At 43.3% G+C, this 23,160-nt stretch overlaps 1 protein-coding gene across 1 annotated transcript in view; it reads left to right on the top strand.

Moving 5' to 3' along the window:
• OPHN1 (oligophrenin 1) overlaps positions 1-23,160 on the top strand; it is a 273,019-nt gene that overhangs the window by 240,312 nt on the left and 9,547 nt on the right. The window contains exons 19-20 of the mRNA XM_027839055.1: positions 3,730-3,877; positions 16,201-16,512. Coding sequence (XP_027694856.1) covers positions 3,730-3,877; positions 16,201-16,512 — 460 coding nt within the window. The remainder of the gene's footprint in view (positions 1-3,729; positions 3,878-16,200; positions 16,513-23,160) is intronic.

Here is a 23,160-nt window from a genome sequence, read left to right as displayed (position 1 = left end):
TGTCTTTTGTCACTTTTTGTATCCCCAGCGCTTAGTGCAGTGCCTGGCACTTAGTATGATGCTTATTATATGTGACCTTGAGAAAGTCCCTTCACCTCCTTGGGCCTCAGTTTCCTCTTCTATAAAATGGCGGGGGGAGGCTGGATGAGATGGCTTCTGAGGCCCCTTCTACCTCTAGATCCACCAATCCAAATACGTACAGTCAAGCAAAACAAATTATATTGTGTTGGCCTTGTCCAAAAACAATGTATCTCATTCTATACCTGCAGTCCATCACCTTTCTGTCAGAAGGTGGGGAGCAGTAGGCTTCTGGAGTCATGGTTGGCTATTGCATTGATTAGCATTCTTAAGGCTTTCAGAGTTGTTTTGTCTTCGGAATGTTGTTGTTATTGTCTAAATTGTTCTCCTGAGTCTGTTCACTTCACTGTGCATCAGTTCATACAAGTCTTCCCAGCTTTCTCTGAATCTGCTTTTCATCTTTTCTTCTGGCTTAGTAATATCCCATTACATTCATAGATCTTCATTCATCCAGCCATTCCACAACTGATGGGCCCTGCCACTTTGCTTCCAGTTCTGTGCTACAACAGAAGTGCTACTATAAATCTTTTTGTATGCATGAATCACAGGGTCATAGATTTAGAGCTGGAGGGGACCTTTCTCCAACTCTCATCATCTTACAGATAAAGAAAATGAAATCAAGAAAGTTTAACTGACTCACCTAGGGTCACCTAGCTAGTAAGTTAGTATCAGAGACAGAATTTGAACTCGGGTCTTCCTGACTCCAAGCCTAGCACTCAATCCACTCCACCACCTAACTGATTAAAGGGTCATTTCTCAAGTCTTTTGTTTCTTCAAGATATACGCCTTCTAGTGGTATTGCTGGGTCCTATAGGATCCATACAATTTGGTCATCATCTTTGGCAAGCTGGTGGGTGGGAGGTGGAACTTCAGACTTCTTTGAATTTCCATTTCTCTTGTTAACTATATTCATATTCATTCCCTAAATGGATTTCCATCTTAGACTCAGCATGTCCCAAATCGAACTCATTATCTTTCCCCATAAACTCTGTCTCCCTCCCCAACCCTCCAACTTTCCTGTTACTGTTGAGGGCACCACCATCTTTTTGGTGCTCAAAACTTATGAGTCATCCTCAACTTCTTACTGTCTCTCACCCTCCATGTCCAGTCAGCTGCCATGGCCTGTCTATTTCACCTTTGCCACATCTTTTCCATATGCCCCCTCTCTGACACGGCCACCCCTTATCACCTCACCCCTGGACTATTGCAGCAACTGCTTGAGGAGGGAAGGGGTCTGCCTGCTTCAATCTCGCCCCTCTCAAAAACATCCTCCATTCAGCTGCCAACGTGATTTTCCTAAAAATCACAGGTTTGACCATGTCGCCCCCTTCTCAATAAACTCTAATAGCTCCCTTCAGCCTCTAGGAGCAAATAGAAAATCCTCTTTCTGGTATTCAAAGCCCTCTATAACCTAGCCCTCTTTCCTCCTCCCCACCCCTACCCCCCACCTTTACAATCTTCTTAAATCTTACTCCCTGCTATGTACTCTTCAATCCAGTGACACTGACCTCCTTGTTGTTCTACAAGCAAAACGCTCCATCTCTCTTCTCCAGGAATTGTTTCTGGCTGTGTCCCCCATGCCTGGAATGCTCTTCCTCCTCTTGGCTTCCCTGGCTTCCTTCAAATCCCATATAAAATCTCACCTTCTATGGGAAACTTTTCCCAAAGCCTCTTAATTCTAGTTCCTTCTCTTTTTTAATTATCTACTATATATCCCGTCTAGAGCTTATTTGTACATAATTGTTTGCTTGTTATCTCTCCATTAGATTGTGAGTTCCTTGGGGGCAGGGACTGTCTTTTGCCACTTTTTGTATGCCCAGTGCTTAGTACACTGCCTGGCACTTAGTAGGCATGTAATAAATACTTGTTACTTGATATATATTTTAGATATAGGACCTTTATCAGAGAAATTTACTACAAAATTCTTTTTTCCCTCCCAGCTAACTTGTTTTCCTCCGGATTCTGACATCATTGATCTTGTTTGTGCCAAAGCGTTTCAATTTTATGTAATCAAAATTGTCCATTTTATCTCCTATATCCTCTATGTCCTCGTTGACCTTTGTTTAGCCACGGAATTTTCCTCTGTCCATTTTATCTCCTTTCCTGTTCCAGTAGTTTATATGACTTTTCATGTTGAGATCATATGTCCATTTAGAACTTATTGTGGTATGAGATGTTGGTCTTGACCTAATTTCTCCTAGACCTATTTCCATAGGGAGTTTTTGTCAAATAGTGAGTTCTTAGTCTGGTAATTGGTGTCCCTGCATTTACTGAATGCAATGCTATTACGTTCAATTGCCTCTGAGCCTTGTGGACCTAATCTGTTCCACTGATCAACTTTGATTTCTTACCCACTACTGAATTGTTTCGATGATTACCACTTTGTAGTACAGTTTAAGATTTTGTACTTCTGGACCCTCTTCCTTCCTACTTCTTTTGATTATTCCCTTCAGATTCTTGACCTTTTGTTCTCACAGATGAATTTTGTTATTATTTTGTCTGGTTCTTTAAAGTGAATCCTTGGGGAGTTTGGCATGTCACTGAATCTGTCACACACAAAAACTTCCAAAAACTTAGGTAATATTGTCATTTTGATTATATTAGTATGGCCCAGCCATGAGCAATCAATTCAATTCAGTTAAATAAATATTTATTAAGTACCTGCTATGTGCCAGGCAAGCAATCGCTCCTCAATTTTTAAATCATCCTTTTTTTTTCTGTAAAGAGTGTTTTCTAGTTATATTCCTATAATTCCTCTATGAATCTTGGTAGGTGGACTCCCAGATACAATCTGTAGTTATTTTGGATGGAATTTTTTTTAATGACTGCTGGATTTTGTTGGTAGTCTATAGAAAGGATGATGATTGGGATGTAGGTTATTTTATATCCTGCTGCTTGACTGAAGTGGTTAATGGTTTCTATTAATTTTTAGTTGAACTGTTAGTCTTCTCTAAGTACACCATCCTATTTTTGTCAATTACCAAAGAAGACAATTTTACTTTCCTCCTCTGTGCTCATTCCTTCAATTCTTTTTTTCTCATTTTATTGTCCCAACTAGCACTTGTATAACTGTGTCAAGTAATAGTTGTGACAGTGGCCATCTTTGGTTTAGCTTTGAGCTTATAGGAAAGGCCTCTAGACTTTCTCCGTTATGGAGAATGATGCCTCTTGGAGTTTGTTCCTTACGAGGGCTCTGTTGGTTTAATCAGCCAACCAAAGGGTGTTTCTTGATGGTATGTATGCCTTACCACTGTTTGTGTCCGTCTGGTGCTAGGGGAGCCTTTGGCATAGATATTGACAATGTAATCACTGTGGGAAAAATGGGTGACAGATGGAATGAGTGTCCTTAGATTCAACTGTGTACTACGTGCCTGATGCCTCTGACCAAGGTCTTCAGTCACCTTTCTTCCGGGGCAGCCAATAATAGAAGCTGTGGCTTCTGATACAGTGGGGGAAGTTCAGAGAGCCAGATTCTGGCTTACTAACAAGGAAGATCTTCCTAATAATTCAAGTTGTCTAACAATGGGAATGGGCTGACAAGGAAGGTCTTGTAAAATGAAGGGCTGGCCTAAATGGCCTCGAAGGTCCATTCCAGTTCTAAACAAGTCTATGAATCTTTCTCAGTGTTTCCTGGATCTTTTAATCCCACAGATCTATTCGGGCCCACCAGAGGACAATGCTGCACCGCCAGTGCCTCCTCCCAGGGTGACGGCAAGAAGACACAAGCCCATCACAATTTCTAAGCGCCCACTGCGGGAAAGGACTGTTTTCTATACTTCTTCAGTGGAAGAAAATGAAGGTCAGTGCCAACAGCTTCTGAACAGTGAGTGTCTTCTTTCGGCAAGGAGAGGGAGGACTTACAAAGTGGAGTCATCCACTTCTCCTGGGCCTAGAACAACAAAAAAGGCGTCAGGAGTTTATATCCGAACTTTTCTCTGGGAAGGCCTATAAAGACAGCTGGCCACTAGACCTCTGTAACGGAATTGAACTTAGTGCTATTCCCCCAGAATCTGAGATCCTGCCAAGGGTGGTGGCCCTTATATTTTTTTTTTTTAGATTCAATCTCATTTGATTTTTAGGTCCCCATGCTCTTTCTCCCACCTTTTCCCCTCCCCACCCCCATTTTCCCCCAATTGAAAAGACAAGAAAAACAAAACCCGTTACAGTCATATATAGTCAAGCAAAACAAATCCCTGCCTTGGCCATGGCCCCCACTTCCACCCTTCCTTCCCCAAAATATGCCTCAATGTGTACTCTTAGCCCATCACTTCTCTCTCTGGAAGTGATGCCCCTAACATATTAAAACACATGAGAGAGGTGAAGGGCTTGAGGCCCTGTAAAGTACCTACCACTAGTTGTCTGTATGTATTTTTCTCCTGTTCGTGCTTAATTCAGTCTACATCATTTCATCAGTGTTCTCAAGTTTCTTTGAATTCCTCATAATGCAGTGATATTTCATTATGCCTAGATTACAATTTGTTCAGTCATTCTCCTTTCTATGGGCATTTCGTTTATTTCTAACTTTTTGCAGTTAGAAAAAGTTCTTCTTGGTATATGTGGGATTTTTCTTTGTGTCACCGACCTCATTGGTCTCTGAAGCCAAAGGCAGGATTGCCAAATTGAAGGGTATGAACATTTTGGTGCTTTTCTTGCTTAATTTCAAATTCTTCTCTAGAACTGTAGGACCAAACTCACGTTTCTACCAGAAGTGAATTAACACGTCTGCTTTCCCACAGTCCTTCCAATATTTGTCTGTCTTTTACCATCCTGGCAGATTTTTTGTGAGTGAACTTAATGACTAACAGTTGTTTGAGTCTGCATTTTTAACATTAGTGATTTTTTCATATGATTGTTGATAGTTCGCATTTCTTCTTTTAAAAACTGTTTATTTCTTTGACTATCTATTGGGAAACAGCTCTTAGTCTTCTAGATTTGTGTGAATTCTCTGTAGATTTTGGATGTCAGAATTCCATCAGAAATGTTTGATGTGAAGTTTTTTTTTTTAATAATGTTTATCTTTTCTTCTTCTTCTGTATACATTGATTTTGTTCATGCAAAAGCCTTGAGAGAACACTAGATTTTGAGTCAGAGGACCTAGTTTGAATCCTGGTTCTACCTCTGTGTGTTTGGACAAGTCACTTAAACCTCTCTAGGCCCCAGTTTTTTGACCTGTAAAATGAGGGTGATGGATTAGCTCTAAATTAGTTTCTAGCTCTCTATATATTATACTTTCATCTAATTTGATATGCTCAAAATTGCCTATTTTGTCTTTTATGATCTCTTGCATCACATGACTATTTGGAAATTCTGCTATCTATAGTGGTGAATGATGCAACTTCCAATTTTTTCCAGTTTTTTTTAATGTGAATTTTTTTTTTAGATTATTTATCTATTTGCAATTTTTGTGCTTCACGGTATTAGATGCTAGTCTAAACTTATTTTCTGCCAAACAGCTTTCCAGTTTTTCTGGCAGTTCTTATTAAAGGATACCTCCTTTAATAGTTGGTATTCTTATTTATTGAACACAAGACTACTGTAAATGTTCACTTCTAGGTCTTCTTTATCTAGTCTATTTCACTGATATACCTTTATCCTTTTTTTAACTAGTAGCAGATAGGTTGTTTTTATATGTTTCTGTTATTTACTTCTTTTAGCATTCTTTTTTTTTTTAATTTTGACTTCCAAATTCTCTCCTTTTTTCTAGACCCTTGAGAAAGCAAGCAATATGATACCCATTATGCATGCAAAATCATGCAAAACATATTTCCATATTAACCATGTTACCAAAGAAAGCAAGAAAAATAAAGAAAGTGAAAAATAATATGCTTCAGTCTGCGCTCAGAGTTTGTCAGTTCTCTCTCTGGAGATGGAGAGCATTTTTCATCCTAAGTCCTTTGGATTGGTCTTGGATCAGAGTAGTTGAGTCTTTCACAGTTGATCATCATACAATATTGCTGTTACTATATATGACATTCTCTTGATTTTAGTAGCAGACAGTTTTGATAATTACTGCTTTATAATGTAATTTGAGACTCAGTAATGTTAAGTCTACTTTATTCTTACTTTCCTCCCCCATCGCCTTTAATTCCCTTGATATTCTCCACATTTGACTATGCGAGATAAAATTTTGCTATTGTTTTTACCTCCTCCTACTTTTCCTGCATGATTTGGCATATCACTAAATTAATGTGGCCAGCCATGCACATTGAACATCACTCCCAATATTTAGCTCTTCTATTATTTCTGTAAATATTATGTTGGAGTTGTATTTTTTTTTTGCCTTTTTTGTGTCATGGGAAGTTATGCATTTCTGTGGCAACTTTAAATAGATTTTCTCTTCTTGCTGGCTTTTTTTAAGTAGTGTGTAGAAATGTTGATGATTTTTGTGGATTTATTTTGAATCTTGCTACTTGGCTGAGGCGAGGAGTTGTTTTGATTAGGTTTTTTTCATTATTCTCTGGGGTTCTCTAAGTAAACCATCTGCAGATAAAGATAATTTTGCCTCTTTGCCAATGTATATTTCCTTAATATCTTGCTCTTGTCTGATATAGTTAGTATTTCTAGTATTATGTCAAATAATAATGAAAACATGAAACAGCTTTGCTTCATTCTTGATCTTCTTGGGAAGGCTTCCAGTATGTATCATTACAAATAATGCTGCCTCTTGATATTTGCTAAATGTTTTTGATCATTTAAAGGAAGGCCGTTGCATTTCTATGCAACTTAATTTTTCTTTTACACTTATTAGTTGTGTGACCTTGGACAGGTCACTTGACCTCTGTCTGCTTTATTTTCCTCATCTGTAAAATGGGGATAATAATAGCCCCTACCTCCCAGAACTGTTGGTGAGGATCAAATGAATTCATGATTGTAAAGTGCTTAGCATAGTGTCTGGCACATTGTGAACACTCTGTAAATATCAGCTGTTATTATTATTATTATTAACATAAATGAGTATCATTTTGTCAAAGGCTTTTTTCATTTTTATATTTTATTTGATTTATTTATGGCTTTTCTTGTATTTGTTAGTCACGTGATTAATGATAAGTTGCCATAAATACTCCTTAGTCATAATGATGATTTTTGGTATGTCTTTGCTAATACTTAATGTAAGATTTCTGCATCACTATTTATGAGTGATATTAGTCTCTAGTGCTTTCTGTGCTCTATCTCTTCCTGATTTAAATATCAATGCCACATATTTATACCATGAAAGGAGCTTGATAGAATGCCTTCTCAATTTTTGAGAGCAGTTTATGTGGCAGAGGGTTTAATTGCTCTTCATATGTTTGATAGAATTCACTTGAGGTGATATAAAATGTATCCATGTAAACATCCATGATAATTTGACAAAGGAAAGGGGGCCAAGGGAGAATTCTTATAAGCGGTGGAATAAGAGCTAAACCTTGAGTGCATTTTGGGAGTCTGTGAGGCAGAGGGAAAGAAGGAGCGAATTTCAGGCATTTTGGACAGTCTCAGAAAAGTTGTGGAGGCTGGAGATGGAATGGAGAGGTCATGCATTTCTTCAGTGTCTGCTGGTTTTCCTCTGGGATTTTCTTGGAATGATTTCTTTCCTTTCTCCTAATTTTCTGTTGTTTAACTTTGTTGCATATCTTACTGTTTTGAAGCGTTGAAGAGGAATTGCGCTTAGTTGGGCCACCAGGAGCTCCAAGTCTGGAGTCGGAAAGACCTGAATTCAAATGCAACCTCAGATACTTCCTAGCTGTAGGATCTTGGACAAGTCCCTTCATCTCTGTCTCAAACAGTTTTCCTCATCTGTAAAATGGGGATAATAATAATACCTACCCCCCAGGGTTGTCATGAGGATGATCCTCACAGATATTTGTAAAGCACTTAGCACAGTGTCTTGGCACATAGTAGGTACTCTGTTCCTTAGCCATGGCCACTCACCTAGCCACCTTGCTAGGCAGTTCTTCCAGGTAGGGGATTAACTTGGCTGTGGGGAATCAGATGGGTAGTCCTTGGGCTGGGCTGCAGGGCATGTCTCCTTTCCCGGGAGCCCTTCTTGGGTGTCCTCTGTGTCCCATCTCTGCCATACCCTGGAGGCATGTGTGACCCTGCAGCTGTCCAAGACTATAAATTGCAGAGAAAGTACTGAGTGGGTTTCCTCACTGGGAAGAAATTACAAGTCCAGTCCATAGAGGTGTTCAGTGATGGCTACTGAGGTGAACTTCACAGCTGGAGGAAGAGCACGGAGAGTCCAGAGACCAGGATCTGAGGCCAGCCTCTGCCATGGACTGGCTATATGACCTTGGGCAAATCACTTTCTGGGCCTCTGTTTTCCCATCTGCAAAATGAGCCTATTGGATTAAGAGGACCCCAAAAGTTCTTTCTGGTTAGACTCTTTTAAATGCTGTGTTCTGAGGTCCATTCCAGCTCTGACATTTGGTGATTGTATGACTCACTGCCCTTTCAGGTTGTTTGTTCTTATGGTGAGCACAGATTTAAGGTAATACATCTATGCTCTCTCAGGCTGTTGACCTTGTGATTAAGAGCAAACATTAATAAGCTGACTGGCTAGGGTCAGGACCCACCTGCCTAAACATGTGGCCATGACCTGGACCAGAGAGGAGTAGGCCACATGGGCATCAGACCTGATATATTACCATGTATCACCACCATCAGAAACAGGAACAGGCCTCTTAGACGTGCCTGCTTTGATTTTTGATGTAAGCATGATTTGAGTATGGGAGATAGTATAAGGATTTTTAGGAGGAAGTCAGGTACAGTGGAGGGAGTGTTGGATTTGAAGGCAGAAGACAAGGGTCTGAATCCTCGCACTACTACTTCATGCCTGTGTGACCCTAGGCTAGTCCTTTCCCCTCCCTGGGCCTCAGTTTCCTCCTCTGTAAGATGAGAGGTTTGGATTGGCTGGCTCTTGATCTGGGATCCACTGATAGATGGTTTTCTTTTGAATCCCTAAAGCCTTTATTAGCTTTCGTTTGCTGCGTTTCCTCTCAGAGTGGATAGGATGTACCTTGGGCTCTGGAGTCAGAAAGCTGGCACTGGATTCTCAACTTTGCCCTCTGGTTTGTCCTGAGTAGCACATAGACTGTGGAGTACTGAGGCCTGAACTTGAATCCTGGCTCTGTGATTTCTAGCCATGGTAAAATCATGGACAAATCATTTCATATGGCTAATTCAGATCCAAATTATAAAGAAATGCAACAGTCTTTGGACAATAAAGAAATTTTAGGAAAACCTTATGGAAATGCACTGTGGCATGCTCTAGCCAGCTCTGAGGCACTGCAATGGATAGAGCTCCTCCAGGCCTGCAGTCAGGAAGAACTGAGTTCAAATCTAGCCTCAGACACTTACTATCTGTGTAACCCTGGGCAAGTTACTTGCCCTCTATTTGTCTCGGTTTCCTCATCTGTAAAATAATAGCACCTACCTCCTAGGACTTAGCACAGTGCCTGGCACATAGTAGGTGCTATATAAATGAGATCTGTGGAAATAGCTGTGTGACCCTGGGCAAGTCACTTAACTTCTATCAGTTTCCTCATCTGTAAAATGGGGATAATAATAGCACCTACCTCCCAGGGTTGTTGTGAGGCTCAAATGAAATAATATTCAGAAAATGCTTAGCACAGTGCCTAGCACATAGTAGGTGCTATATAAATGAGATCTGTGGAATCTTGGGCCAGTCACTGAATGATTCTATAGCTCAGAAAACTGTGCCCCAACCCCAGAAACCCCAAAGGCCTAGGAACAATTAGATGAGTCCAGATCAGGTAAGGTAGATTTCCAGACCAGCTCCATCCAGAAGCCTCCAAACTCATACTATATTCTCCTCTGCCGAAAGCCCCAAAGAAAATTTGAAAAGGCTCAGAATCAAGTTAATGGAGCAAGAACCAGAAGCAGTCATTTAGGGCCACTTGCCACCTGCCATTTGGGTGGGAGAAACCACCCAAATGGATGACAATGCCAAACCGTGGGAAGTGGGAGGGGGCCCTGGATCCCCCAAGCCCACCATGGATTGGGAAGGGTACAGATGAGTAAACAAAGGACCAGACAAGACACTCTGCTTTTGGGTTAGGCACATTTATAAGATGGCTGGCTAGGGTCAGGGCCCACCTGGCCTAGAGCAGTGGTGACCAGGCTGCATGGGGATCAGACCTGAGGTTTCAGTCTCTGTAAATATAGTCCAATGGCTTCTCACCTAGGGCTAGTCTGTATAGTGGATTGGATGATGCCAGGAGAGGTTAGTGGCAGGCAGTGGGAAGATCTTGGTAGGGGCAGTTCCATAATATTCTCTCAAGCCAGCTGAACAGCAGATGTGAAAAGAACAGTTAGGAAAATGTGAGATTCAGGAAACTAACAAACTTGAAATGTACAGTAACTCTCTTGAGTATATCTTAATTCTCCCGTTCTGCTCTGCACTTGACTGCATTCTAGTCCTTGGACTCAACTTGGCATCAAGGAAGACCCGAGTTCCAATTCTACCTCTAACACTTATTACTTATATCACCATGGGAAAGTCCCTAAATCTCTCTGAGTATCATCTGTCAAATGGGGATAATAATAATACTGATGGGACCTATCTCCCAGAGTTGTTGTGACATTCAAAGGAGAACATGTGTGTGAAGAGAAATGTAAATGTGTTGATTGTTATCATCGTAGAGTTATAGATTTAATTCTGGAAGGGACATCTGGTTCAACCCTCTCATTTTACAGAGGAGGAAACTGAGTCCTGGGGGGGGAGGGACTTGCCCAGGGTCACACATAGGATCCTAGCTCTAGAGCTGAAGAGCCCTCTGAGGTTATCAAGTCCAACCCCCTAGTTTTACAGGGGAGGAAACTGAGGCATGGAGGAGAATTGACTTGCCCAGGGTCATGTAACTTGATAGCGGCAGAGCTGAGATTCAAACCCAGGTCCTCTGATTCTAAATCCAGTACCACACCCCCTCAGCATTATTTATCATCACCATCCTTATTATTGCTAGTGTCTGTGTAGAAGCCAGGAAGGCCAGTGGGAGCCTTCTCTTCAGACTTTGTGGTATAGGAGGAAGAACACTGGATGGTGTCCAAGGATCTCTGTTTGACTCTTAGTCATGCCTCTAATCTCAAATGTGACCTTAGGTAAGTCACAGGCTTCTCTGGGTCTGTCTCCTCCTCTGGAAAATGAGAGCATTAGATTCAATGGTTTGCCAGGCTGTTTTCTATATGTAAAATTGCTCTGAGAAATCCAAGGGCAGCTAGGGAGCTCTGGGGATAGAGCACCAGGCCTGGAGTCAGGAAGGTCTGAGTTCAAATTTGGCCTCAGGCACTTACTATCTGTATGACCTTGGTCATATCACTTAACTTCTGTTTGTCTTAGTTTCCTCGACTATAAAATGGGGATAATAATGGCCTATACCTCCCAGGGTTATTATGAAGATCAAACAAGATGATAATTATAAAGGCCTTAGCATAGTACCTGGCACACAGTCTATAAATGCTAGCTGTTTGTATTATTAATACAATATTTCCAAAGTCAGAAGAGATAGGCTTACAATCAAGAATAATTTACATTCAAAGTTAAGTATTAGTCTACAGGGAAAAATGAATCTTCAATAGAATAGAGGACTTTTTTTTTTTTAGGCAATTGGGGTTAAGTGACTTGCCCAGGGTCACACAGCTAGTAAGTGTCCAGGTGTTTGGTCTGAGGCCAGATTTGAACTCAGGTCCTCCTGACTTCAGGGCCGGTGCTCTAGCTACTGCACCACCTAACTGCCCCGAATAGAGGACTTTCAAGCATTTTTTTAAAATGGAAAGACCAGAGCTAAGTAGGAGCTTTGAAAACCAAATATAAGCCCAGAGAAATCTAGAAAGGTAAGCTTATTTGAACAGTTGGGTGGAATTAGCTTTCTAATGAGGGCAAAGAAACATGTATCCCTACAGAACCTTCCCGCTTTCAAAGGGTATTGAGGGAGATAAGTAAGAAAGACAGAGGTCCTTGGTGGGGGGTAGATTGGTTCTGTTCTGAGGATTTGAAGAGGGGAAACAGGAAGGGAAATGGAAGGAAGAAGGGGAGAAACAAAGATAGTAGAAGGGCTGGGGTGGGGAGAGGATAGTTAAGCAGGAAGGTAATAAGTGATCTTCAAGGGCGTGATTAAAAGGAGAAAAGGGAAAAAAATTAGAATCAAATGGGGGGGTACCTTAGGTGGCCTCTAGACAGCAAGGAAATGGCTGAACAAACTGGCATATGAATGTCATGGAATATTATTGCACAGTAAGAAATGATGGGAAGAGATGATATCAGAGAATCTGGCGTAATAGGAACTGGTGCAGAGTAAAGTGAGCAAAACCAGGGGAACAGAACATGGTAAAGAAAGACAACCTTGAAAGTTGTAAGACCTCTGATCAATGTGATAAGCAACCACTATTCTACCTCCTGAGAAGGAGGTGGTGGACCACAGGTGCAGAGAGGGGTGTATCTTTAGACATGACCACTCTGGGGGTTTGTTTGGTTTGAATATGCGTATCTGTTACAGGGGTTTGGTTTTTCTTTTTAATGGGGTTGTGTGATTTATAAAAAATTTCAAGAGATATAGTTTCTGGGTAATTAATCTTTTTATTAATTATTGCTAGTGGATAATTAATAAAAGGGCTGAGTGGCACTCTCAAATACCAAAGACCCCTCATGAAACCCACTCATTGCTTATATGCCTTTGGAAGAGTGGGTCTTCCTGAGGGTGGAGATCAACTTTGATTGGTTAACAAGTAATGAGAGAATGAATATTCTAATGAGAGGTGGGCCTATTCTAATGAAGGGCTGGGGGACTGACTTTGATCACTTTTGCTCCCAGACCGCCCCAAGCCTCCGGCAATCTAGACAAAGGATCTGTACTCCTCCCCCTCACCTGAGTCTACCTGAGTGGAATACAATGGGCCAGAATTCACCTTAGATTAAATTCATTCTAAGATTTTCTAGTTGGGTGGGATCTCCCACCCAGGACTGAAAAGCACATACCCTGGAGATCTGGGCAATCTCATCCATCAACAATGTCCTTCAGAGACTGAATAGCCTACAGGTTTCTGGTTTCTGAATGAGGAAATAAGAAGGGAAAACCTCAATTCTAATTTAATAATTGATTATTCATATAAGAGAGAGATAATCATCTTTCTCAGTGGGGATGGGGGAGAGGGGGAAGTGAGGGGTCAAGAGTATTGTCAAAAAGGAAAATCACTTACATTTTTAACAAGTGTACAGAACGAAAGAAAGTTCTGAAGGAAACCTGGACAAGCTGGGCAATTCTGAAACCCACATGCATAATTTATTATATACTTAGTATGAAATGGAGACTCATGGTTTCATATAAAATCATCTTTTTGGGTCTCTGGAAATGTCCTTTTTGGACCAGGGGCTGCATCTGTGGTGGAGGCCTTGGGGCCTAAGGCCTGGTGACTCCTGGGAGTTGTTAGTGTGTCAAAGTGGGCACACTGACTTCCGTCCTGATGTTCCTGTTCCTTCATTACAGCCTGAATCTTCTAGGACTGCTCGACTCTGACTGGTTCCTGTCCTTATCACACCCCAGAGACAGGAAAGCAGCTATTTTTAGTGAAGACATCACAAAACGGTAGAATGAGAAGGAGCCCTGGAACGCAGAACCTACACAATCACTTGCAGACCAACTCCTGACTTGCATTGGTAGGAGGAGTTTCCTCATCTGGGAATTCCCTGTACCAATGAAATTACAGGTCGCAAGTTATCATCAGCACCTTCTAAACGTTGGTATCCTACAGAAACCGCCCCCCAGTCGATTCTATATAGGAAGCAGCAGGAGAAGAAATGTTTTTGTGGAATGGTTGAGGGAAGAGGCTAACCACCTAGAGATTACCCTTATCATCTTGAGATATGAGGAACTGAAAACATTGGCATTTGGATGAACCAGTTTTGGTGGAAGGGTGGGGGTGGAGAGTGTGGCCAAGAAGGAGTAACTTCAGTCTGGGGAGTCAGAAGAAAGACTTATCTGAGTTTGAGACCTGGCTTGGGCCTTTCTTAGCCTGATGACCCTTCTCTGAGCCATGTTCCTTCTGTGAAATGGGCCACCCACCTCACAGGATTACCATAAAGATCTCCGTAAATTTTATTATTATCATCATCATCAATCAACCAACAGGTGTTATTTTAGTCCTTACTAAGTGCCAAGAGCTGGAGATATAAAGAAAAAGTAAAAAAAGTCCCTGTCCTCAAGGAACTTCATTGGGGGGGAGGGGAGACAACATCTCTAGATGATCGCATACAAGATATACATAGGGTAGATAGAAGGTAACCTTAGAGAAAAGAGACCTGAGCAGTTGGGGGAACCAGGAAAAGGCCCCTTGGAGGAGGTCGAGTGGTAAAGGAAGCCAAGGAGTCTGAGTTGGAAGCTTGGCAGGACAGAATTCAAGCCATGGGGACCAGCCAGTGCAAAGGCGGAGATGGGGGGTGGAATGTTGTTACTGTTATGGCTTTATTGATCCACTGATTCTTTGGTTATTTATTCTTATCTGGGGCTGGGGATAAAGAACTCTCAGATGAGGAAACTTTCCACCAAGGCAGATGGGCTCCTCCTCTGCATCTTCTAGGCTTAGGAGCTGCCTGGGGCCTGAGGAGGGCCCAGGGTCCCACAGCCAAGATGGTCAGAGGGAAGACTTAGACCCAAGTCTTCTTGATTCCAAGGCTTGATTCTACCCACTGCACCATCCATTATTACATCATGCTGTCTGCCTCTTATTTTTATTAATGTCTCATTACTACCTTATCATGGGGCAGCTAGGTGGCACTACAGTAGAAAGAGCACTGGGCCTGGAGTCAGGAAGACCCAAATTCAAATATGGCCTCAGACACTTACTAGCTGTGTGACTCTGGGCAAGTCACAAACAGTGCCCTGTTTGCCTCAGTTTCCTCATCTGTCAGATGAGTTGGAGAAGAAAATGGAAAACCCTTCCAGTATCTTTGCCGAGAAAACCCCAAATTGGGTCACAATCAGACATGACCGAAAGGACTGAACAACAACAACAAATTATCTTATCATGGGTTGGCAGTGACTCAGGGGGCTCAGTAGCCATGTCCAGAGAGTGTAAGCTCTGGTAGGTCCCATCAAGCTTGCAAGGCTTCATGCGTGGCCCCATGGAGGGGCTGAATGTCTGTTGTCCAATGACCAGGGCAGCTCAGTTCTGAGAGGCTTATCACAAGATTGGCCATTGGGTAATGATTCGGGGGACAACAAAACCTCCCCCAACTGCTAGTGCTCCCCACCAGTTACATTATCTTGATTTTGTTTCTATTTTATTTCTAAGTGTACATTTGTAGGGTGACTCCCTTGATGGGATATAAGCTCCTTGAGGGCAGGGCCTGTTTTGTTTTCTGTCTTTGTATCTATCTCCAGTGCCCAGCACAGTGCCTGACATACAGTAAATACTTAATAAATGCTTATTGATCAATTGGTTTGTGTAGCAGGGCCCAGTCCAGCCTTGCTATCCAGAAATGATGAAGTTTTAGTTTTTTGAAGGAGTCAGGAGACCTGGGCTTGGATCTTGGCTCTGGAATTGACTGGTTATGTGGAAGGAAGGAAGGAAGGATCCTTAACCTCACTGGGTTGGAGGGGCTGGGGCAGCCCTTTTTCAACCTATAGAAAGAGGAACTTCTGTTATTTATTACACAGTTGACTTGGGATTCTCAGTACCTTCGAATTACGATCTCTTGAATAAACCATCTTAAATTTGTTGAACTTTGCTATATTATGTTGATGACTATGAAGAAACCATTGAAGCTCCAAGTCCATCGAGTCCAACCCCACCATTTTACAGAGAGGGAACCTGAGGCCCAGGTTGGGGAAGTGACCAGTCCCTCAGGATTGTGCACTCTGTGAGTGGCAGAGCTGGGATTCAAACTCAGCTATGGTGATTTGAAGTTGAGTGAAAAACACGTTATTCACGGGCCTATTTGACTAAGTGCATCTGTATATCAGTATGGTCACCTCTCAGGGGGAGAACCATTGGGTTTTGGGCCTAGTGCCAATTTGAGGCATTGCAGCTGCACCTTTCCAAAGGGACACCAGTGGCAGTAACCCCTATTCATCGCCTGCAGACCTGACAGTGATTCCCATTTCCCTTTTTGTCTTCCTTTTCTAGATGAAACCCTTAACGGCCCTGTCACTGACAGCCCGGAAAGTCCCAAACTGCTGCCTCACCACAAGTTGCCTGTGCAGAGGAGTGGGGAAGCCGAGCCTGGGAGAAAATCCCCAATTAGGCCCAGTTCTGATGGCAAGTTGGAGCCATGCCCAGAGGTGGATGTGGGCAGACTGGTGTCCAGGCTGCAGGATGGAGGACCCAAGCCCCCTGCCAAAGTGGCCAATGGTCTGATGATGGGCCCTGGACCGGCTAGGGTCCCCTCTCTTCATGTGAAAAGGCCAGCTCCCAGGCCTCTGGCTCATAGCAAGGAGGGTAAGTGCATATTTTAGGGTTGGAGTTGGGATAGGGGATATTCCATGACCCAGAATGGAGGCAAACCACTGCCTTCCCTTTGCTTCGTGAATGTGCCTGCAGGATTTCACTGAGGTTAGTGAAATTTGAAGTTAACTGGACATGAAACTTGGGAGGAAATCAAGAAAGGTTGGCCCTACAACCCTCTATTTTCCATCTTAACAGAAAGAAGGGAAAAACTGAGCCATGTTTGGCTGGACTTTGGGTTTCTGAGAACATTGTAAAATGAAAATGTTGCTGCCTCTATGAGAGTGCGAGGTGGACCCCAACATTTAGAGATGAATGTTAGAAGGTCAGATCCAAGACCCTGGCCAGCCAAGCTCAGGGCCCTCCTCGTAACATGACCTGAAGAAATGGTATCTCTACTAAAACCCTGGGGAAGCTAGGTGGCACTTCAGTAGATAGAGCACTGGGCCTGGAGTCAGGAAGACCTGAGTTCAAATCTGGCCTCAGACACTTACTAGCTGTGTGAACCCGGGCAAGTCACTTCACCCTGTTTGCCTCAGTTTCCTCATCTATAAAATGAGTTGGAGAAGGAAATGGCAAACCACTGCAGTCTCTTTGCCAAGAAAACCCCAGCTGGGGTCACAGAGAGTCAGACATGACAGAAATGACTGAACAATAATTAAAACTCACCTGTAGTGCCTCCCTCTGGCTATTGAAGGCTCAGGGATAGACTGTATGTATCTGTCATCCAGTGACTAGTAGAGCCAAGTACAACATGGAGATCACTAATGGGATAGGTTATTTTGGCTCTAAAGTGACTCATTCAACTATTTGCCCAGGTATACAGAAGACGCCTATACCATGCAAATCTTGGCCCTTTGAAAATATTGGGGTATATATCTAGAAGCCAGGCATGTGTACTTTGCCCCTGGCCTCGACAACCACATGGGCCTTGCCAATTGGATTCTGGGTAACTGCATCCTTCTCTCCTGTTAAGATGGAAGGGATCAAACATCTTAACAGCCCCTTTGTGTGGCTGGCGGGGCTAGGGACCTCTGTTTCTCCTCCCTGAAATAGAGTGTGTTTTGCTAAGGGCCAGGCTGTAAGATCCAGCCAGTTTGACACTGATGGACTCCCAGTACCCCCCAGACTTTGTTTATCCTATTGATTGCTTTGTCTGCCAGTCTCAGGTGGTGCTGGGTTCTTCCTTGCTTCTATTCCCCTTTCCTCAGATGGCCCCAGGTGCTGTCACATGAACTGTGAAAGAAGGGGCTAAGTGAATAGCAGCACTGAGCTGACCCCGCCCCTCCCCACCCCCAAGTCTTGTTCTCAGACAGATAGACTCAAGAGCTTTGCATCAGCACAGTCTGGCTCTGCCATTAGTAAGAGGCCTAGAATTATCACACACTTGGCAAGACTCAAGGGTCTCCAGGCTTTACCAGTGGCAAGGGAGGGGCGGAGCAGAGCAGAGGAAGGAACGAAGTGATCTTTTTGCTGCAGTCGTGAAAAACTCAGCCTTAGATGCCTTCTCCTTAGCCCATCTCCATATGGCTAGCTTTGTTGGGGGGATAGATGAAAGGACCCCATCAACACTGAAGACAGGTTTCTGTGAAGACCCCTGCCTCAAAGCTGCTGTCTCTTTATTTTGAGCCCACTGAGGCTGGGCAATCATCTAAGCGGCCTGGCCAGGAATGAGGTGAGGGTTAGCTCACTCAGCCCACTTCTTCATGCCTTCCCATGGGATTTGAGAGATGGTATTCAATTGGCTCAGATCATTTAGGATCATAGAGTTTAGTGCTCAAGGGAACCTTGGATATCAGAGAGTTCAAGCCTCTCGTTTGCCTGAACTGGAAATTGAGAAAATGATTTGCACAAGGTCATACTAGAAAGGAACATACCCAGTATTCAGACACAGGTTCTCTAACACCAATTCCACTGCTCTTCCTACCATGCCATACTGCCCATCTTCTACTCCAAGGTCTCCATAATTGGATTCTTTCCTCTAAAATTCTAGTATCTGAGAAGCGTGCCTGGGAACGGTTTTAATTTGCCCTGCTTCTAATTGATCTTTCTAAACTCATTTTCCTTGTCAGATTTCTACATGCCTTTCTCTTTTCCTTTCTTAGGATGTTAGGGTCATAGATTTTGAGCTGGGAGGGCCCTCAGAAGCCATCTAGTCCAAATCCCCTCATTTACAGAAGAGGAAACTGAGGCCCAGGAAAGGGAAGGGACTTAGCTAAGATGACACAATAGGATCAGAGATTTTGAGCTAAAAGAGGCCATTGAGTCTATTTCCCCATTTTGTAGAGGAGGAAACTGAGGTCTAAAGAGATGTCATCAATGGAGAGCCATTGCCCCTATTGCTGTAGCCAAGTGCTATGGAAGAATAACCCCTGGACCAAGAAGTAAGAGACCTGGGTTCTAGTTCTGCTCCTGCCACTCAAGTGTCTTGGGGCAAGTCTTTTTCTTTCTTTAGACCTCACTTTCCTCATCTAAGGACTAAGCAGTCGTCTAGTGCAAGGGCCTCCATCAGCTCATCTGTAGAAGAATGACCCCCAGTGCTGGTAGCAGACACTCTGACATCTGAGGCAAAAAGGCCTCATGTTGTCAACACATATTCATTGAACGTGTTCTCTGCGACTGGTGCTGTGCTAAGCGGCCATGGGAGCCATGGCCCTTGTCCTTACCGCCCAGGTGAGGAGACAGACGTTTGTGTCAGTACTTGGATAGTTGTTGACTTAGTTGGTGTGGCTACTCCCCCCGAAAGGGGCCCTTCCTCCTTTCCTCTCTTCCCATCCTGTGGGTCCTTCTCGGAATTTATTCCAAGGATCTTAGATCTGGAACTCGAAGGGACCTTGGAGACCATCAAGTCTGGTCTCTCCATTTTTCAGTGAAGGAAGCCGAGGCCCAGGGACAGGAAGTGACTTGCCCAAGGTCTCACAGGCAGTGGACAGCAGAGTCAGGTTTCAAACTCAGTTCCAAGGGAACACTCAACATACTGCCTGCTTCCCCTGATGGAGGATTTCCCCAGCTCTGCAGACATTCCTCTGGTTCATTTCATGTTGTATGGATACTGAGATGGTCCATCTGTTATCCTTCCCTCTTGTTACGTTGCTGGCCCACTTCCCTTTCTGGTTAAGGACATCTTCCATTGTGCATATAATCAGATTCTCTTATATATACATGCATAACCAGTGCTTTTCATTCATATGCATAAGAGGAAAGCGTCCATGGCCAAGTAAAAGGAGTGTCCCAACTTTTGTTCCTCTAGACAAGCAGGGGGAGGACAAGCCAGTGTGGGTGAGAGTTAGTAGAGAAGGAAGGACTGATGGAGAGGATGCGATAATCACCCTTTTACAGCAATCATTCCTCCCTCAGCGAAGAGATGAAAATTTCTTTTGGGAGGTCTGTACTGTGTGTTTCCAGGACTTGAAACTTCTCTGTTCTTGCAGAATATTAAAGAAGAACCTTCCCTAGCATCTTCTGTAGGCCTGTGTTACTCTAGTCCTCAGCCTAAATTTTGGGAAAAGTCAGTACCAGAAAGTGGAAAGAGTTGTCAGGACATGGATCTGCTGCTTCCCGACTGTTTGCCTTTGGGCAAGCATCAGTTTCTAAAATGAGGGTGTTAGACTATAGAGGGTTTCTAATGCCCTCTAAGAATTTCTAAGAATTTGATCATATTCTCAGCTTTTTGATTCTGTGAATGCAGCCTCAGCTCAATAGTCCGTTTTTTTCTCTTGCCATTGGAAACCAGCCTCCTCCAGCCCAAAGTTCTGTTTCTCTCCCCTCTGTTACTGGAATAGTAGTGTTTCAGTGGGATAAGGAGCAAGGCCCAGAGGAGTTAAGTAACTTGCCCAAGGTCACACAGCTAATAAGTGGTGGAGTGGGGCCTAGAACCCATGGCTTTCTCTGATGTGACGCTTCCTTCCCCAGTACTTCTCTTGAAGCAAGGCTCTTCACTCTTGTGGCCTCTCCCAGTGTTCCAGAAGCTTCTTTCCTCTAACCACAGACCCCCTCCTCCCCCCTTCATGAAACCACACCTTCAGCCTACTCTCTCTCTTAGCAATTAATTGTCCCCATGGAACAATTCAGTGGTCTGCTCTGGGAAAGCATGAAAACCAGCCATGGTGGATTGTTAAAACATAACAAGTCTAAACGAGGAAACGTGGCTAATGGACAGTCGGTATGAGCCATTATTGAAAGAGCTCCTCTTCTCCTAAATACTCGGAACTTAGCTGCATTAGTCGCCCAGGTGGAGGGAGCTCTGAGGGCTGCTGTGATGAGTTAGTCGGGGCAATCGGCCTTCTCTCGGGTCTTCAGAGTAGGCCTTTTGGCTTCTGCCCTGCTCTCTGCCCTCTCTGCTCAAACCAGTAGGGCCATCAAACCAGTGAGACTTTTGGCCTCCCTCCCACCCCCCAGAGGAGACAGGAAGTACCAAACTGGGGGCTCTCAAAAAGCTTGGCTCCCAGCAAAATCTAGGAACCACAGCAGGGCCTCAGGCCTGCCTTTCTTTCTGTTCACATGCCTTCCTGCCTTTGTAGCTTATGCAGAGCACTGTCTGGCCTGAGTCCCTGGCTCACGAGTTTTACACACATCCATCTATGCCCAAGTGACTAATGAGAGATGTTGAGGAGGCTGGGAAACCCTGTCACTCTAGGAGAGCACTGGTTGGATTCCATCTCTCCCTGCTTGACAAACTTCAATGCCTCCAGAGTCAATTGCCAATGACAAAACACAACTGCTCTGTTTGGCATTTAAAGGCCTCTACAGCCTGCCAACAACTGGGTCTCATTTGAGTTAGGTTTTTTAAGGATGGTTTGAAAGGTAAGGGGGGGGGCAGCTAGATGGCGCAGTGGATAAAGCACTGGCCCTAGATTCAGGAAGACCCGAGTTCAAATCCGGCGACCCTGAGCAAGTCACTTAACCCCATTGCCTAGCCAAAAAAAAAAAAAAAAAAAAGAAAGGTAAGGAGGGAAATCAGGAAAAGGGATGGCATCCTAAGTATTGGAACAGTGTGAGCAAAGGCCCAGAGGTGGGAAGGGGACAATGAGCTAAGGGAAGGGCAAATCGCCTAGTTTACCTGGAGCATAGAACATCTGAGTGAGAATAGTGTGAGGAAACGTAAGGGTTGGCCTGGAGAACAGGATCTAAAGAAAGGCGTAAGAGAAGAGCCTCACCAGGACAGAGGAAGGACAAGTTATATTTTCTACCTAATTTCACCCAGCAGGGTGCCAGCTAGATAGAATGGATGTACCCTCAGTTAAAAAAGTCTGAACATTGCAAATTAGCCCTGTCAGGAATGAATAGTAACACTTTGAGCTCTATTAGACGTCTTTCACAATCATTGAATCCAACACTTCCATTTTTCAGAGAGAAACAACTGAGGCCCAGAGATGAAAGGCCCATCATCACCCAGTCAAGTAAAAGAGCTAGAATTCAAACCCAAGCCCTCGGACTACACATTCATTGTTCTTGCTTCAGTGCTCAAATAACCAAGAAAGAAACTCAAGATATTGACTGTGGTTCCTAGCAAAATTCTAGAAGAGATTATGAAAGAGATGTATTTATTTCCTTTCTTTTTTCCTCCCTCCCCTTCCTCCTCTCCTTCCTCCCCTCCCTCCTTCCCTTCTTTAGAGCTTCTGTAGTGATATACTAAGGAAATGCAGCAGATATAGTTTGCCTCATTTCAGCCAAATATTTGGCCAGTTTTTCTGACTCTCCTTGTGGACAAACTGAGGAGAAGAGGTCAAGATCTGTTAGGTAGATTTGAAATTAATTGAAAGCTCACAATACTTAGTGGTTCAACAGGAAAGGAGGTTTCTAGTGAAGTTCCCCAGGGATCAGTCCTAGGCCTGGTGCTATTTAATGTTTTTCTCAATGACTTGACTAAAGTCGTAGATAGCAACTCATCCATCTTTCAGATAACATTGGATGGTAGAGTCAAGATCAAAAAGCATCTGTCTCAGTTACCTGGCATGTTGGCCCAAGTCTAAGCAGATGAAATGTAATTAAGGACAAATAGAAGGTCTTATGCATCAGTTTCACAAGTATAAGGTGGAGGGGCTATTGACAAAATCATAATTTATCAAAAGATTTGGGGCTTCAGTGATACTGTAGGTACAGTAGGACCCATTGGGGTAATATAGTAGCTTGAAAAACAACTGTGACATTGATGGCATTGAGAGGAGCCAGTGCGAGAGGCGTTGGCCCTATTGTCCTCCACCCTGGTCAGGACACACGTGGGCCATACTAATCGAACTATCAAGAAATGATTTTATAGAGGTAGAAAAAATCATAACAAAATTCACCTGGAAGAACAAAAGGTCAAGAATATCAAGGGAATTAATGAAAAAAAAATGCAAAGGAAGGTGGCCTGACTGTACCAGATCTAAAACCATATTGTAAAGCGGTAATCATCAAAACTATTTTGTATTTGCTAAGAAGTAGAGTGGTGGATCAGTGGAATAGGTTAGGTACCCAAGACACAGTAGTCGATGACTGTAGTAACATAGTGTTTAATAAACTCGAAGACCCCAGTTTCTGGGATAAGAACTCACTATTTGACAAAAACTGCTGGGAAAACTGGAGAGGAGTATGGCAGAAACTAGGCAGGGACCAGCATCTCACACTGTATACTAAGATAAAGTCAAAATGGGTACATGA

This window comes from Vombatus ursinus, unplaced genomic scaffold (assembly GCF_900497805.2).
Source record: "Vombatus ursinus unplaced genomic scaffold, bare-nosed wombat genome assembly UNPS02004677.1, whole genome shotgun sequence".
Classification (NCBI taxonomy): domain Eukaryota; kingdom Metazoa; phylum Chordata; class Mammalia; order Diprotodontia; family Vombatidae; genus Vombatus; species Vombatus ursinus.
Note: the sequence above shows the minus strand (reverse complement) of the source record. Positions and strands in the feature narration are given on the sequence as shown.